Source organism: Notolabrus celidotus, chromosome 15 (genome assembly GCF_009762535.1).
Source record: "Notolabrus celidotus isolate fNotCel1 chromosome 15, fNotCel1.pri, whole genome shotgun sequence".
NCBI lineage: Eukaryota > Metazoa > Chordata > Actinopteri > Labriformes > Labridae > Notolabrus > Notolabrus celidotus.
The window spans coordinates 22,094,753-22,111,926 of record NC_048286.1 but is presented as its reverse complement, the minus strand read 5'-3'; the positions used below and the strand labels follow the sequence as shown (position 1 = coordinate 22,111,926).

The window sequence follows — 17,174 nt, the reverse complement described above, 5'->3', positions numbered from 1 at the left end:
AATGTACCCACAATTCTGGAATAATAATAATAATAATAATAATAATAATAATAATAATAATAATAAGAAAGGTGCCTATAAATAAAATGCATTATTATTGACACTCAAGGTCACCTTACAAGATTAAAACAGAGTTTAAATAAAACAAACAGTCAATAAAACACAAATAACTTGTATTAACTATTTGTTTTTTATGAGTAACACTGAATTCAAAATTCAAAATATTTGTAAAACACATGAGGGCGGGGTCTTCTGGAATGAATGGACCCTCTTCTCTGATTGGTCCTTCGCTCTGCCAATCATCCTTACTCTCTGTTTGTACCCGGGCTGTCAATCAAGAGGCGCACGACCGACGAGCTACTGCAGGTGCAAAGCTGGGCACTGGGCTAAGGCTGCTGCTGCTGAGGATAAAACACACATTTCAAGGTAAACCGTGCTCTTACTGGACACTGCGTTCAAGTGTTCCTTCTTGTCTTTGCAACAGCCAGCCTGTGGAGCGTTTGTCGCGTGTCATATCTCGGATTTAGAGTGTAATTTTAGGCGTAAATAAGGAAGAGTAACCTTCATTTGACATAGCTGGGATGCTTAGCTAGCTTCTGCTGCCACTCTAAACACTGGTAACGGTCTGCTGAGTGTTAGCATTAAAGGTAGCCTGATTGAAGACATTACTAGCTCCTGAATACTGCTTTTTGTCTCTATTCCCTTTATCATCCTGACTGTTGTTTCATGTATTAAATTAAAACGTGTCGTGCATTTTATTAAAGATGTTTCTTCAGCTAACATGAAGCAGACTGTCATATTCAGGCTGCTAATAGCAAGCTAAGGACTGATAAGCTCCCCTGTGATAGTGGATGTGCTTCAGGCCGGTTAAATTCAGAGTATTTTGTGGTTAATAACATCCAGAAGGCAAGATACATGATGACAGCTTCTCTTTCTGTCACTTAAGGAATTAAAATACATATTCTGTGTAACTATTTGATGATTTATAATTGGCTAGTTAGCAGACGCTCCTGTGCTCCTGGATGGGAAAGGATAGTCAGTTTAGCTGATGCTTCTTAGCCTGCTAAGCCCTGGTACTTCCGCCCTGTTATCTCGCGCTGCAGAGAAGGTGTGCACTCCTCCTTGTTTTATTATTGACAAGATGTGGAGACACACACTCACAGGGTGCAGGTTGTTTACACAGCCTCTTAGCCAAACTGATGAATTGTTTTATTCCCTTATAAAAACCTTATGGTAACCATATGGTGTGTGACCTTACCCCAGACTGCTTACGATGCTGACATTATTTAACCCCATCACGTGTTGCATTGTTTATCTAAGGCTGTTAAACAATGGCAGAAGAGTTCAGCTGGGGCTTAAAGCTGCTGTTGGAGGCATGAAGGTGATCCATGTCTAGGGTTGCCAACTTTCTACTCACTACTAAATAAGGGACAGGTGCACAGTGCCATGGTGGTAAATTTCATATTCTTTTAATTTTTTTTTCAATATATGTTTTTATTAGAGATAGACCGATATGTTTTTTTCAGGGCCGATACAGATTATCAGTAGTCAAGGAGGCCGATAACTGATATTTGGAGCTGATATTCATTTGCAGGAAGAGGGGAAATATTGGTGTCAAAAATTTGAATAATACAAACTCCAACACTTAACTTCAGTTATATGCCTTTAAGCATATGTTTATTAAACAGCTTTTCAGATTTGCAACATGTTCAAGTTTTTTTTAATCTTAGACAATAGACATCTTTGTTTTAACAAGTCCTTTTTTTCTTTTAACATTTTCTTTTTCACATTTTCTTTTATAACAAGAGTAGTATTGCCAACACCTGGCATTAAACATAGATTAATTGTGTATAGACATATAGATATGTATATACATATTCATAGAATAAACAAATGAAAAAAAACAAGAAAAAAACTAAAACAAGACACTTCAGCTGTAAAGGTACAACGGGGTACATAATTCACTTGTATTAGATTTAAAGGAGATCAAGAAAACACAGGTCAGTTGGAAAACAGGGACATTTACATTCTATGACATGATCAGGTCTGAAAAATGTTTTAACATTCTAACACAAAGTGCAGGGAGCTCCCAGGCTCAGCAGCATTTCTTATAAAGTTAAATGAAAACAAACAAATAAATGGCTCTCTAAAATTTTCTACAGTGAATAAAGTTTTCCAAAATGTTAATATAACTGAAATGTTAATCCTTCTCTTATCTTTGTTTTATGGGGATATTTCATTTTTTTTGAAGTGGGGTTGTATGAGTTATTAATCACTAGTAATTGTAGGTGCCACAACGGATGCTGCTCAGCTCGTCCCCTGTGATGAGAAACTGCAGGGAGAAATGGAACACAACCTAGGCAATGGTTTCTGCAAATGGTGTCTTTTCTGCGATGTGATTTAGTGAATTTTGAGCCAAAATAACCCAGTCTTAAATTGGTCTCTTATCGGCCGTCTGATTTTTAAAAAAGGCCGATGCCAATATGTGTCAAAATGCTGAATATCGGCACCGATAATCGGCCCGGCTGATAATCGGTCTATCCCTAGTTGTCATTATTTTATCATTTCCAAAGCAGATTTTCAGACAAAGATATTTATTGTCACCCCTTCCCCCAAGCACAGAAAGGAAATAAATGAATAAAATAATAATAATAACAGACCTTGACTCAAAAACTCAACTCAACTCAACTGTATTTATAAAGCGCTTTAAAAACGGCCACAGCCGAAACAGAGTGCTGTGCATAAATAGACAAACAACGCAGGCATAAAACAATTAAAACACAGGATAATAAAACAATAAAAACAATACAAACAATAAATATAAACAAACCATAAAAGACTAAAACAGGAGCAGAGTCTCATGCAGGGTTGAAAGCCAAGGAATAAAAATGGGAATAAAAAAGACATGACACATGTCAAAAAGTAAGACAAAAGAAACAAACAAACATAAAGCAGAGAGAGAGAGAGAAAAAAACTCACAAGTATCGGCACATAATAAATCGTCATCCAACTCCCATCCATGAAGAATGCATGTAAAGTGATGCTGGATTCCTCATCTCGTATATTCATATTCTGATTCAACTGGAAATGCAGAAAGTGTGTATATTCCCTTTAATCCTTACTGTATCATTATGTAACCTCATATGAATAAACCTAAAAGAAACCACAATTTGTCTCTTTACATCAAAAAACAGGCAAAAGAAAAATTAAATGCATAAGAGCAGTATGATTCACCAATGTACTTTTTCCATGGATACTTTTTGCTGCTCTTGACTGACTCGAGCAGTATGTCTGTATGTGATTTTATTAATATTTTATCTCAATCCTTTCTCAGATGGCGTCTGCAAATGCCACATATGGACAGAAGGAGTCTTCGGACCAGAACTTTGATTACATGTTTAAAATCCTCATCATTGGGAACAGCAGTGTAGGAAAGACGTCCTTCCTTTTCCGCTATGCAGACGACTCCTTCACGCCGGCCTTCGTCAGCACAGTGGGCATCGACTTTAAGGTCAAGACCATCTACAGAAACGACAAGAGGATAAAGCTGCAGATCTGGGTGAGGAAGTACACACAAACATAAAATCCGTGTTCTCACATGCACAAGTGAAAACACTGATATTTCTTGTACAATACAACAATATAGCAACTCAAGGCAGAAAACAGGACTGTTTGCAGAGAGGTTAGCACAGAACTCAGACCTCTTTACATCACCATGAACAACACACTGAAACAAAATTGCAGGATTCAACAGCTGATATTCCTGATCATCATCAGTTTAGCCTGCAAAATGTCAAAGAACATCATTGTTTTTACCAGCTACGCAAAATCTCTCAGATCAGGCACTTCCTTTCACACCATAACCTAGAAATTGTCATCCATGCATTCATCACTTCCGGATTAGATTATTGTAACTCACTCTGCACCTGCCTAAGCAAACACAACCTCTAAAAATGCCAGTTAGTCCAAAACACCACAGTCAGACTCCTCACACACCAAGAAAAGGGAACATATCACACCCATTTTAGCCTCACTTCAATGGTTGCTTGTGGGTTTTAGAATTGATTTTAACACACTTTTAAAGCAATAAATGGACTGGCCCCTGAGTACCTAAGTGAATGCCTTAAAATGTATGTCCCCAACTGCTGCCTGAGATCCTCCGGCAGGTCCCTCTTGGAACTTCCTAGAGTAAAGTTAAAAACCAGAGGGGACTGGGCCTTTGCAGTCAGGGCCCTGTCACTTTGGAATGACCTGCAGGAGGAGATCAGGCAAGCCACATCCTTGTCCTCTTTTAAATCTCTTTTAAAAACACACTTTTTTAAATGTGCTTTTATTTCTTAAATCATCACTGACTTTTTAATTTCTGCATGGTTTTTATTATTGTCTTTTACTTAACTCATTTTAGCTCTTCTTACCTTTGTCATGTGCTTTTGTGTTTTATCTCGCTATGTCTTGCACTCTGTAAAGCACTTTGTAAAAAGTGCTATATAAATAAAATGTATTATTATTCTAATTATTATTTAAAGTGTCCCATATTCCAAGGTGGCATCTCCAAACGCCTTTTAATATCAGATTAATAGACCACAGCCTGAAGGTGCTCAGCTAACAGTGATGAAATACATTGAAAGCACCAAACTCTCTGTGGAGAAGCTGTTGCAAGATGGGATTTACAGTATATTAATGCTTGGAAAGTAAATGAATCAGTAAAGTTGTAGCTGTATTGTTTGCATATCATTAAACAGCACTTACAATGCAAAAGACTTGCATGAACTAAACATGCTTAATCAGATTTATTGCAAGTTTTTCCTGCACAATGGTTTTAAAAGCGCATTTTTCATGCAGCTCAATAACATCTGTGACTAAAGCAGCCTCTATTATCGTGTATCTCTAATGATTAGCAGCTGTTCAGCTGGCCCCTCCAGTCCCCACAATCACTCCATCTGCGGTGTAATGGCAATCTCCTTGAAGTGTTCTCAGCATGAGCCATGAAGCCCGACCCTGGGACCAACCACTTATTACATGTGACACCAGAAGAATACCTAATGCTCAAGGGGGCTTTGTCTGAATATTAAACCTCTGCAGTCATCAGGAGACACGTGCACAGTTGTAAATTCTTTGCAGGTGCAGGGCGGCAATTGCAATCTTTTGTTTAAAAAAAACACAAAATTATTTGCGGGAGCATCATTGGATGAGTCTTTTCACCTTGTTAAACTTTGACTGCTTTGTCTGTGCTCATGTAGGACACTGCTGGTCAGGAGCGCTACAGGACGATCACCACAGCTTACTACAGGGGAGCCATGGGCTTCATCCTCATGTATGACATCACCAACGAGGAGTCCTTCAATGCGGTTCAAGACTGGTGAGTGACTGAGTGTGCATATCTGTGTGTGTGAGGATGGAAACTCACCAACCTACAATCTAATTTCTGTAAACTAATTCAGCTTTCTCATGTTTGTTCACCTAACTGTACCCGATAGCTGATTTCTGAGATTAATTAGAGATAATCCGAAGAACTGATTTTCTAAGCAGTCAGTTATTTAGCACTTGTTTGGGAATGAAAAGAGTAAAAAGAAAAAGCACTAATGATGTCTGTATTTTCCTTTTGTTTGCCAAACTCAGTTTTTCTACAACATCTGGAAGTAATGAAGGTCAAATACGAAATTAACTGGCAGAACAGATGTTAACATCAGATAGTTGAGGTTAAAACTCTAACTCCTCCGCCTGTTTGATCTGTGTTACACTGCTAAACTACACTTGTTTGAAGCACATCTAATTATGTGTGTTCTGTTACTATTTACTCTTATCAAGCTGCACCTAAAAACTACTCTTGCTCCCCACATACAATAAGTGTAAGACAAGGCAAGGCAACTTTATTTGTATAGCGCATTTCATACACGTGGGCAACTCAATGTGCTTTACATTAAAACATTAAAAGCATTGGAAACATTCAGACAAGCATAAAAAAGCACAATTAAAATGACAAATATAATCAAACAGAAAAGAAAAGGAAAATTAGAAATAGATTTAAAAAAATAAATAAATAAATTTAAAGTGGGTTAAAATAATCTAAGATAGGAAGGCAGTGGCAAATAAAAAAGTCTTAATCTTTGATTTAAAAGATGTGAGAGTTGGAGCAGACCTGCAGCTTTCAGGGAGTTTGTTCCAGATATGTGGTGCATAATGACTAAACGCTGCTTCACCATGTTTCGTTCTGACTCTAGGGACTGAAAGTACCAGTACCTGATGACCTGAGAGGTCGAGATGATTCATAAAGTAACAGCAGATCAGCAATGTGTTTTGGGCCTAAACCATTCAGTGCTTTATAAACCATCAGCAGGATTTTAAAGTCTATTCTCTGACAGACAGGAAGCCAGTGTAGAGATCTAAGAACTGGAGTGATGTGATCTACTTTTTTGGTCCTTGTTAGGACTCAAGCAGCAGCATTGTGTATAAGTTATCCGAATGTGTTTTACTGTGTGTGCCTACAGGTCCACCCAGATCAAGACATACTCATGGGACAATGCCCAGGTCCTCCTGGTGGGGAATAAGTGTGATATGGAGGACGAACGAGTGGTGGCTGCAGAAAGGGGCCGGCAGCTCTCAGAACAGCTGGGTGAGTCAACTGGTCCTGTAAAAGCTCAGTGTCATATGCCGGTTGTATTACCACTTATTGGTATACCATCTTTCAGAAAGACCAACAATTAAAAAGACATCACTTTTCTACTCTAACATAGCCGGGAGTGTAATTTGAGGTCACATTTAAAGTCTCAGTGAATCACACTGCATTTCAACAATGTATTGCCTCCTCAATTTACTTCTCTATACACACAATTCAATAACTCCCATAACTAATTCAAGCAGTCAGATAACCTCAACCTATTGAGGAGTACTTGTAAAAAAAGGATTTCAGTCCAACAGGTTGTGATGTGTAAGCTGCATCATTTCAGCAACATTATTTGTTTCTCCCTGACTTGGTACATCAACACTGCAAACATAAAACATCTGTGAATAACAAGTCTCCTGTTAGTCGACAAAAACAAGTTTTTCCCTCCATGAGCTTTGACAATGTTGAGCACATAACACCATTCATTAAGTGTTTGTGAGTGTGCGTGCGCAACTGCCTGCTCCTACAGCACGCGCTGTGTGAGTCATACGAAAAACACACAGCGAGCAAGAACCGGACCATATCCTCAGTTTCTGGACCAAAGAAAGTGCTGTATCACAGATTTTTGTTTAATACATGTAAATTAATTACTGCAGATTACAGTGGAGCTTGTCTGTGTTTAAAAATAAGCACGTAAAGTCTCAGTTCATACTGAAATATCAACACTTTGGAACCCTTTTCTGAATCAAAAGCTTCTCAAAAGTTGTGAAACTGAAATAGAAATTTAAACAGACTACATTTCTTCACAATTTTACAACAGGCTTTCATGGGGCCTACTCACACTGTTTGAACCCTGCTGCCTTTTCACTGAGGCTGTTTCCGAAATCGCCTACTATACTAGCAGTACGTACTGATATGTCCAAAATTCAGTATGTAGTAAGTAGTATGTGAACAAGAGCAAAATCTGCAGTATGCCAAAACTCCCCGGATGTCTACTGATACGGGAAAATATCTCAGTGTGCATCGGACCAGTCTGCCTCGCGTACTGTTTCCCACAATGCACAGCGCTCGTTCTGCTTTTTCTTTTTCCTCATTTTTTGACGGGATGAAATCTGTTTTTGGGTGCTGTGAAAGTTATCAAATTACATATAAACCACTTCCTAACTTTTTAAATCATAAATGGATGCTAAATAAGCATTTTATTTATCGGCTTCGCCGTTGTTTACTTCCGCTTTCCGAAACCGGAAATCCAGCGAAGTCTGGCTCAGCATGCTGCATGACAGATCGGACAGAACAGTCATACTACATACTAAATTCAAACGCAGTATGTAGTAGGCAATACCTACTGCCTACTACATTAGTAAGTAGTATGTAGCAGGCCGTTTCGGAAACAGCCTGAGAGTCTGGGCAGGTATTTATTGGTAGTTAATTTATTTCCCAGTATGATGATATACATTTAATTCAACCTTGGATCACATACACTACCGGTCAAAAGTTTTAGAACAGCAGAATTGTTCCACTTTTTTATTGAAATCCAAGCAGTTCACGTCCATTGAAAAGCTTTAAATGGTACAAAGGTAAGTGGTGAACTGCCAGGGGTAAAAAAAAAAGAAGGTAAGATTACCCAAAACTGAAAAAAGAATGTACATTTCATCACATTATAAGAAAAGTAAATATAAGGAACAAGAAATGGGTTGCTGTTCTGCAGCAATTGAGGTTAGCCAAGCCTTGAAAGTTGTTGCTACCAATTCTTACAGGTGTCCCAAGTTTCCTTGATTACTTACATCTCCCTCTGTCTGCATAAAAGTAGTGTTGGAACACACTGTGGTACCAAACCCTTGTGAGCATTGTTTGAACAGTCTTGTACCCCAGAAAGTAATGTGTTAATAAATGGCAAGAAAAAGGTGCTAAAGGTGGCTACTTCGATGAGTCAAAAGTGGTTTATGAATTGATTCCATGATTTATTTTTAAAATTAAATTGTTTATTTGTTTGATGTTTTCATTTCAGAGCACAATAAGACATTGAACTGCATAATTTTCAATAAAAAACTTCATATATTTGGGTGTTCTAAAACATTTGACCGGTAGTGTATGTCGCAAAACATGGGGGGTGGTCAGTTCAGATCAGGGAGAAACTTTAATCTGTTGCACCACTTATCATATTCCTACAATCTTGGCTGAATGTTTTCTCAGTAAAGTACAGTAGTTTATTGAAGTTTTGAAACTATGTCACACATAAAAACTACAGAAATCCTGCCATTGTTAATAGACCCATTAAATATATTACAAAACGTAATGCTTCAAAGCACTATTTCTGTCTCGTATCTCTGAAAGAGTCTTGCTGTTGAAGTTTTGCTCCAGATTTCATTCAAACAGGATCTGTAGAAACGAAAAACAAACAATAAAAAATAGCTCTCATTCATGCAGTTTGCAGCTGCCTGCACCAAGTTAATGAAAACCCATTTAATATTTGCATCAATAAAAAACATATGACAGGATGATGCATAAGTTTGACATACTTTGCTTCCCAAAGCTCTGGCTCATCGTCTTGTTTCCAGCCAAATTTAAACACTGATGCTTTTTCACAAAGGCTTAACTTGGCAATGCATTAGTTCTATAAAGAGAAGTCAATTCATCACATTCTGTTATTTACACAGTTTGTTTGTTTTCGGTTCACCTCTGTGTTGATCTATTTTTGGTTTGTTATTTTCCACACTGTAGATCTTTCAGCTCACAACAATAGATAACCATGTTTCAAAATTATGTAACAACAAATCAGTTTAAAGCAGTTGTAGATCAAGTCTTAAATAGCGTCATGTGTTAGCTTTATCTATTCAGTCCTCGTAGAATCACTTACAGAGACCGAAAGAATCCAGGGGCCTTCACTTTCTTAGAAACACCATTGAAAACATCCCTAATGAGTAAAATGAAAGGTCTGATTGAACCAAAGCAACATGGAGAATGACCTATGAAATAGTTAAAGTATTACTTGGAATACAGAAATCGGTATCCAATAAGACTTATACATAGACTATAAACACATATACAGATCACATACGACGGGTAAAAATAATTGCGGGTTGAGCTTCCTGCCTGACCGTAGTCCTGATGTGTCCTGACATGATGGGATAAGTGGATCAACCGGATAAGCTTCACATTAGAACAATGAGTCTAACCCAGGTCTCTCTCTCTGACTCTCTGTCATCTGTCCTGGCAGGTTTCGAGTACTTTGAGGCGAGCGCTAAAGATAACATAAATGTGAAGCAGACCTTTGAGCGGCTGGTGGACATTATCTGCGAGAGGATGACAGAGACTCTGGACAACACCGACCCGGCCGTCACCGGAGCCAAACAGGGGCCACAGCTCACCGAGCAGCCACAGAGGTCTAGTCAGGATTGTGCTTGTTAAACACGAACACACTGTTTACTTTCCTTGTATCTACATGCAAGTTTACGTTTTATTTTTTTTTCATATGTCTCTCACTTTTCCTTTTTAAGTTAAAGCAACTGTATCACACCCAAACACTGCCACACAGAGAAACACAACCTGGCTGCTTTACATTCATTCCACCTATCGCACTATACCAAAAGCTCTAAACCCTTAAAGTTGATGTTTTTCTGAGGTATCATCTTTAAAGTTGTTTATTATCAACAGGGGAACATCCCAGGTTTTCTTTCTTTCTTATTGGTGAATCAACACTATATTGTATCACACCAAGTCATCAGAGCAGTCAATCCTTACACCGTATTGACATCTCAGCAGGTTTTTTCTTAAACATGGTTAAAAACAAAGGGGGATATTTAGGCGATCTTTAATTCCCCCCTTTTTAGAATTCACAGCCTCAAACTTAGATGGATTCAATCAGTTCCATTTCCTTTAAATAGTCCCATTGGAAATCTACTGTATGTGTGTTGCTGTGGATAGCTGTGCTGTTTGTTTTTAACACTTATGAAATTGGTTGTGTCTTGTTTTGAGGAGGTGAAATCACTCCTCATTCCTGAGTGTTGTGGTTGAGCTTCAGGTAATTATGGACCAAGTCTGATGTCTAAAAAAGGGGTCATTGAAAAGTTTCTTTCATGTACTTTTAGTTTAAAAAAAAAAATCATGCATATCAGTTTGCTGGACAAGTAGACCCTTTCCCACATCTCACATTCCTTTCCTTATTTATTTTTCTGTTATCTTAACTGAATGGCAGTCTCAGTTTCTGTGTTGATCCAGTGTAAGGAGCTCCACAGCAAATGAAAGGTTTTTTTTTTTACATTTTTGTTACTTTTTTAAGTCTCATTAAAAGGAACAAGAAGAGTGTGTAAATGTCTAAAGATATGAATATGTAACATATACATATTTAATTAATATATAATACAATGATGATGTGTTAGAATATTGGATTCCTGCCTGTGCATTAGGAGGACGTGCATGTTGTTGATGTTTTTAACTGGTTCTGGCTGACTGGATGGTTGTTTGTATGATCTGTTGTCTCAGTTTTAAACCCACCTGTCTTACAGTGTTACCTCTCAGAGGTACCATGTGAAGTCTGTGGCCCCTTCTCATTTTATTTACTGTCAGTCACTGTAGTGTGAAACATGCACTCACTAGACAGGCACATGGGAGCACAGATATATCCCAGATCCACCATCTCCAATTAGCTTTGGTAAAAAGAAAACGTTATCTTTATGTTTTGGGGGGAAACATGATGTTTTTAAAAGCATGTTAAATGTCAAAATGTGACTTTTATTTCTCTCTGATGCTCGTGTGTACAGTACCAAACCTCCTGTATGTCTTGCATTCACAGATGAGCTGAGGCATGCAAAATATCTTCAACACCTAAGTTATTTCAAAGTATGATGTATTTATTTTGTATTACTTGTAACTTTATTTATTTTTGAGATTTTGTTCTTCTTAGATGATGCATTGCAACCTGCACTCTGCTTTTTAAAGAGCTGTTTGATTGTATTCAACCTCTTCAACCGTCCCAGCTTTTAATATGAAAACATATTTGTGTTTACAGTGGAAAAAAAAAGTTTCAGATGCTTCCTCAAGAGGAGAGTTAAACATTCCAGTGTAAGAATCTCTTATCATGTCAACACAGCTTTGGCAGGAAGTTTGTTTGTCTTTTGATATCAGTCGTGTAGCTTTTAAGACTTAGTAGGACTGTTCTCACAGAGCAATAGCAGTGTTTTTCCCTCCACACCCAAATAATCAGCAACGTACAATCCTGCTGAATGTTTTTAATACAAGTTCTGTGCTCGGGTGTGTGAATGTACAGTTTGTATTGAGGCTGTATTGATTATTATTCTTTTCCAAAGAGATCCAGAGAATGCATTTGGAGCCAAAAAAAGGAGCATCTTGTTCTTGTCCTTGTCGGCGTCTGCTAGCCTTGCACTGAAAAACCTGTCAGGTAGAGTTTTCCTGCTCTGTGCAGAAGCTTCAAAAAAAGGGAAAATGTTTTGAAAGTTCTCTGAATACTTTGAACACTTCATTAAAATAGTAATTACTTACTGCATTGGTTCACTTTTGACTTGTATGTTATCTCTTTTTGTTACTTTATTTATTGTGTTTTGCTACAGCTGTAAACTTTCCTGACTTAGGAACATGTATCCTGTTCAACCGTCCTTCCCTTCCTCCTCGTCCCTCCCTGTCAGAAACAACACGTGTAAATAGGAAATTTTCTTCCCCACCAGGTATTTAGTTGTGTGAATTGTGCTGTACTTCTGTAATGCCAGATTTGCTAAAATAACAAATCAATAAAGAAATTCTTAAAGCTTGAGTTTTGTGTTTGAATAGTTCTTCCCAAAGCTCAGTGATTTACAAGAAGTGCTCATGTGATTTTTGAGAAATGCTTACAGAGTTTCTGTGCCCAGTAGAGGGCATGAGACTGCAATAATGTCTTGTTTTCTTCCCTTTACAGCTGTTTGACCATCTATGGTTTGGTTCAGCTTCTCTTCTGCACTTAATACAACACTGCTGCTAAAGAGAAGGTAAATGTAAAGGTATGATTGCTTATTCTCCACCTCTTCTATCTTTGTTACAGCAGGCAGTAAAAAGCAAAACTTGAGGTTTAGTAATGTAGTGAATTTAATAAATGTCAGGTAGAGACTTTAAAGTCCTTTACACATGATACATAAGAATTCTCAGCATGTACACATACATTCATGGAGGTGGCAACTACACAGCAGCCATCATAATGAGAAATACAGTTACTGTACATGAAAGCGACAAGACATGCAGCGTTCAATTGAGCAGAACAAATACAAGAAGTAAGACATGTAAAATAAGAAATGTTTCAGTAAATAAAATATATATTTGTCATAGCGAAGTGCTTGTAAACAAGTAAGGCATTATATTACACGTTGGATGACAGCACTTGGTGACACCCTGGTGTTTGGTTGCACTCGACTGAGATTGTCCAGCTTTACACACACTGATAAATGCTATCCTTCACAAAGAGTCCAATGGATAGCTGTCTGCTACATGGCTTTCCCAAATAAAAAAACAACAAAGGGCAGCAACATGAGTCTGTTTGCTGCAAAACACTGCCACATTTTCATGAATGATCGGAGGCTGCACATTTACCTGCAGCTAAATATCCAATACACTTTGGCTTGTTCTTCTTTATAAAGAACATGTCTGTTTTCTCTCTCAGCTGAAGGCTTTATCTGCATGGTGCATTTGCAGTGACCTCATACCAAGACTCTGATAAGGATTAAAGGTTACTAAAGTTCTGTAAAGCACAGGCCTGCATCCTCAGAGCAAATTTAGAGCTGTAAAAATATCCAGTACTGGAGTCTTAGTACGCTTGGACCTGGTTTGGTAAAAGCTGGCACCCACTGCTGACATGGTTCATCACCTTCTGCTTCAGCTGGGCCACTTGTTCCCTGAGGACGCTGGCTGTGGACGCCAGCTCGGTGTTCTGCGTTTTCAGACTCTTGACCTTGTCCTCCAGCCGAGAGATCCGCTCCAGTTTTCTTTTGCGGCATTTGGAGGCGGCTATCCTGTTCCGCAGCTTTTTCCTCTCCGCCTTGATGCGCTCCTGGTTGTCCATGTCGATGGGAGACAGAGGGGGGCTGTCCCCGAAGCTCTGCATGTCGGGTACGGTCTGTGGCTCGTCCTTCACCCCACTGGCAGCCTGGAGTCGTGACAGAGCCGCCGCAGCCGCTGCCTGTTGCTGCGCGCTGACTAGATGAGACGGAGGCGGCGGGAAGGGGATGGTGTCCGTGGCGTAGTTGAGGGTGGTTGCTCCAAGAGGGCTGGCCGCATACCCGTTCAAAGTCGTGTACACGGGGAGTTCTGATGTCTGGAGTCCAGTGGACCCCACCGTGTTGGAATGGCCGAGCAGCTCCAGTCTGTCCACGGAGACGCACCCCGCCTCGCTCAGCTGGTTCTGCTTGTGAAGATCCTCCAACGCCTTCACGAAACCTTCCGCGAACTCCTGCTCGTCACTGGCCGACTTTGGGTACAGGAACTGAGAGGCCGTGTTGTTGCCGGAGGAGGTGACCAGACCGTTTGACTGGATGATAAGGCGCTCCAGATCCGGAGTGGTTAATTTCAAGAGTCCCAAGTCCGGGGAGTTAAGAAGTCCGTCTGCGTCTCGGAGAGGGTTTGATTTGAGCTCGGGGTTCTGGTCGTCCAGGTTCAGATTAATGTCCTTCTTCATCATCGTGTTCTGGCTGTAGAAGCTGGAGACCGTCGGATTATTCACCACGGTGCCTGTGTAGAGACTTGTTTCCATTCTACACCCTCACATGAGGGAGTGTTGAGCGTTACGCATTGAAGATTATCGAGCAGTAACATCCAAACATGAGGAAATCAGCTGATCCTTATTCCTTAATGGTCCTGTTTCCTCTCACTATCGGTGACTTTATCAGACGACCACTTGAGCTGTACTGCCTGAGGGTCTCTGATGTGTCTCTCTTGCGCGCGGATGAGATTGTCTTTTCCCGATGGCACGACTGCTATGCGCAGCGCCAGACCTCGCTCGCTTTCTAGCCCTAAAAATTCCATTATGTCACTCCAGAGCGCTGAGATTGGCCCAAAATGACGTTGGTTTCCGGTTCAATTTGAATAAGGGGCCGAGCCGGTCTTTATTGCCATGGAGACTCTAGGTAAACTACAAACAGTGCAATGCATTGTGGTTTGATGTCATAGCATAAAAAAGCTCAGGGTCGCCAAAAGAGAGCAGAGACTGGGCGGGGAAGGTGTGAGAGGCGAGGGCCAAGGAAAGGAGGAACAGTGGAACAGGCTTTACAGAAAACACTCCTTTAACTCAGCCTGAGGTGTTTTTAAAAAGACTAAAAGAAAATCATAGACTATATAAAGGTTTGATTCTGTTCCTGTTTGAACACACACATAGTCTTGTACTATTATGTGAAATAAGAATTTATGGGACCCTAACATGGAATATTAGAAAACAAGAAGAACAGAAAAAAGCATCCTAATTTGGATTTATAGCATGTTGTACCTCATGTTCCAGCTCTTTGAACATCAATAGCAGCATTCAGCACTCTTCAAAAATTGAAACGAGGTGTTTGAGCAACTGACAGACTTCTGAAAGTGTTTCTGGGGAAATAGAATAAGAAAGGGAAGGAAACAGTGACAGTCGTATATATGAGGAAACCATGTGTTTTTCTGTGATTGTAAGGAGCATGTGGAAAGTTTAACTACTGAAATGTGTGTTGCTGAAAAGCAAACACACCGGTTGTGCCAAACACAGCCTTCAAGAACATTCAGAGGAACATTAACAGCAATTATTCAAATGTCTGGTTGAATAAAGGATGATGATGTAATAAAGGAGGTTAGGACAATATAGAACAGGACAGCTTCAGAAAACAAAAGATGGCAGGGTTGAGGATAAAACAGAGAAGTGTGGGCTTTAGGTTTGTTGATTAAAATAGAGCATTATAGAGTAAAACTGAACAGGTGGTTATTATTTGAATCAAATATAATTCATATGTATTCAATATGTATTTATTTAATTATTATCATTATTTTTCTCTTTGTTGGTTTTGTATAACTTATATTTAATTTGTTCACTTGTGAACAAAGAAATACTGAAAAAAACAATAAAAAGTTGAATGACAAAAAAAGAAAAGAATCAAATATAATAAAAGAAAACATACAAATAAAAAAAATGAAGAGTATGGAGCAAAACGTACAGACCAGATTATAATAGATTATTACATAACAGAACTGAACAAACATGAAATAACATAATTGAAATAAACTAATTCAATTTTATCATAAAGAACAGACTAGAGAAGACTGAAATTTACTTAAGACTAGACTATAATATACTATAGACTGTACTCAACTTAATTAGACTGGATCTAAATATTCTTTACCACACTAGTCTAGACTAGACCAGACAAACAAAAAACTAGATTCTATTAGATTTAAATACTATACTAGACTAGTTGAAACTAGAGCAGACTAAAATACACTAACCAGAATACATCAGACACAATTAGACTACACCATGGTTGACAATAATAGACTTTAATATCCTAGAGTAGACAGTCTTTCATATATTATACTAGACAAAAATGTACTTTACTAGAGTAACATTGTGGACTACACCTGATTTGACTGTTAAATAATTTAGTCTTGTCCTAGACTAGACTAGAATAGAACACTGATAATAGAACCCATACAACAAGATAAGAATAGAGAATAACATTATATAATATGAAAGAGGATTACAGAAAAGAAAAGACCAGAAGATATGTATTACAAAACAGAACAGACGAGCATGAAACAGAATAAAAGCAAATTGTAGAATAGATAGAAAGAAATAGAAATTAGACAGTCGAATAAAATGTTAAAGAGACACACTGTAGACATCTAGTAAAAATAGCTATATAGTTTGGTCCTGTGTTATAAGCTACAGTAGAATATTGTTATTCCACCCATTCACAGCAAGGACGTCAGCAGACTGTCTGCATCAGCACCACACAGAAGAGAGGGCATCATTAGTTACCATGGCAACACTGACATAGCAAGTGACGCAGGCAAGACATAGAGAGAGAGAGAGAGAGTGAGAGCGAGAGAGAGGAAGAGGGGAAGGTGAATGGGTTGAGGGAAGAGAAGAAGCTGTTAGCAACTGCAGTGCAGGTTGTGTAGGTGGTTGGAGGAGGTGTTACAGTCTGTGTGTGCGTGTATGTGTTAATGAGTATGGAGGCAGAAATCAATGAGTATTCAGTCACTGTGGAGGCGCTACCTTTTCTACCGACATAATAATGAAAAAAAAACTCCACCCTCTGAGGAGCATATTATCTTCAGAGTGCCAGTTTGGAGCCACACAGGGTGCAGTGTCCAGAATGTGTGAGTCATTTTTCAACCCAAGGGTGTGGACGACAGAGAGCACTGAGAATAATAAAAAAAAAAAAGGAATACCCATTCCCGTAAGATGATATTGGATTTAGCTCTTGCCTGCATGTAAACACTATTAAAAAGATTTGTGCTCTAAACACAGGCAGTGAAGTGTGTCAGAGGTTGTGTAAGATTTCAGTTTGTAAGAAGTGTCCTTTGACTTTAAGTCTCCTGGGAGAAGCCAACGGGGCACACATGTTTTCAG

General features: G+C 38.9%; 2 protein-coding genes across 2 annotated transcripts; one reads left to right on the top strand and one right to left on the bottom strand.

Moving 5' to 3' along the window:
- Positions 1–323: 323 nt before the first annotated feature.
- LOC117827351 (ras-related protein Rab-3A-like) lies at positions 324–12,368 on the top strand. The gene is made up of 5 exons (XM_034703914.1): positions 324–426; positions 3,335–3,559; positions 5,241–5,359; positions 6,489–6,613; positions 9,822–12,368. The coding sequence occupies exons 2-5, from the start codon at positions 3,335–3,337 to the stop codon at positions 10,010–10,012; spliced, it is 660 nt and encodes a 219-aa protein (XP_034559805.1). The 5' UTR covers positions 324–426; the 3' UTR covers positions 10,013–12,368.
- Positions 12,369–12,655: 287 nt separating this feature from the next.
- On the bottom strand, positions 12,656–14,661 carry LOC117827406 (transcription factor jun-D-like). The gene has a single exon (XM_034704005.1). The coding sequence runs from the start codon at positions 14,331–14,333 to the stop codon at positions 13,392–13,394; it is 942 nt and encodes a 313-aa protein (XP_034559896.1). The 5' UTR covers positions 14,334–14,661; the 3' UTR covers positions 12,656–13,391.
- Between the last annotated feature and the right edge of the window lie 2,513 nt (positions 14,662–17,174).

Excerpts from the sequence above, each read along its gene's own strand:
- LOC117827351 (XM_034703914.1), top strand. The coding sequence starts at position 3,335 with ATGGCGTCTGCAAATGCCACATATGGACAGAAGGAGTCTTCGGACCAG. Across the intron at positions 3,560-5,240 it reads GGATAAAGCTGCAGATCTGG|GACACTGCTGGTCAGGAGCG; the intron begins GTGAGGAAGTAC and ends GTGCTCATGTAG. Across the intron at positions 5,360-6,488 it reads TTCAATGCGGTTCAAGACTG|GTCCACCCAGATCAAGACAT; the intron begins GTGAGTGACTGA and ends GTGTGCCTACAG.
- LOC117827406 (XM_034704005.1), bottom strand. The coding sequence starts at position 14,333 with ATGGAAACAAGTCTCTACACAGGCACCGTGGTGAATAATCCGACGGTC.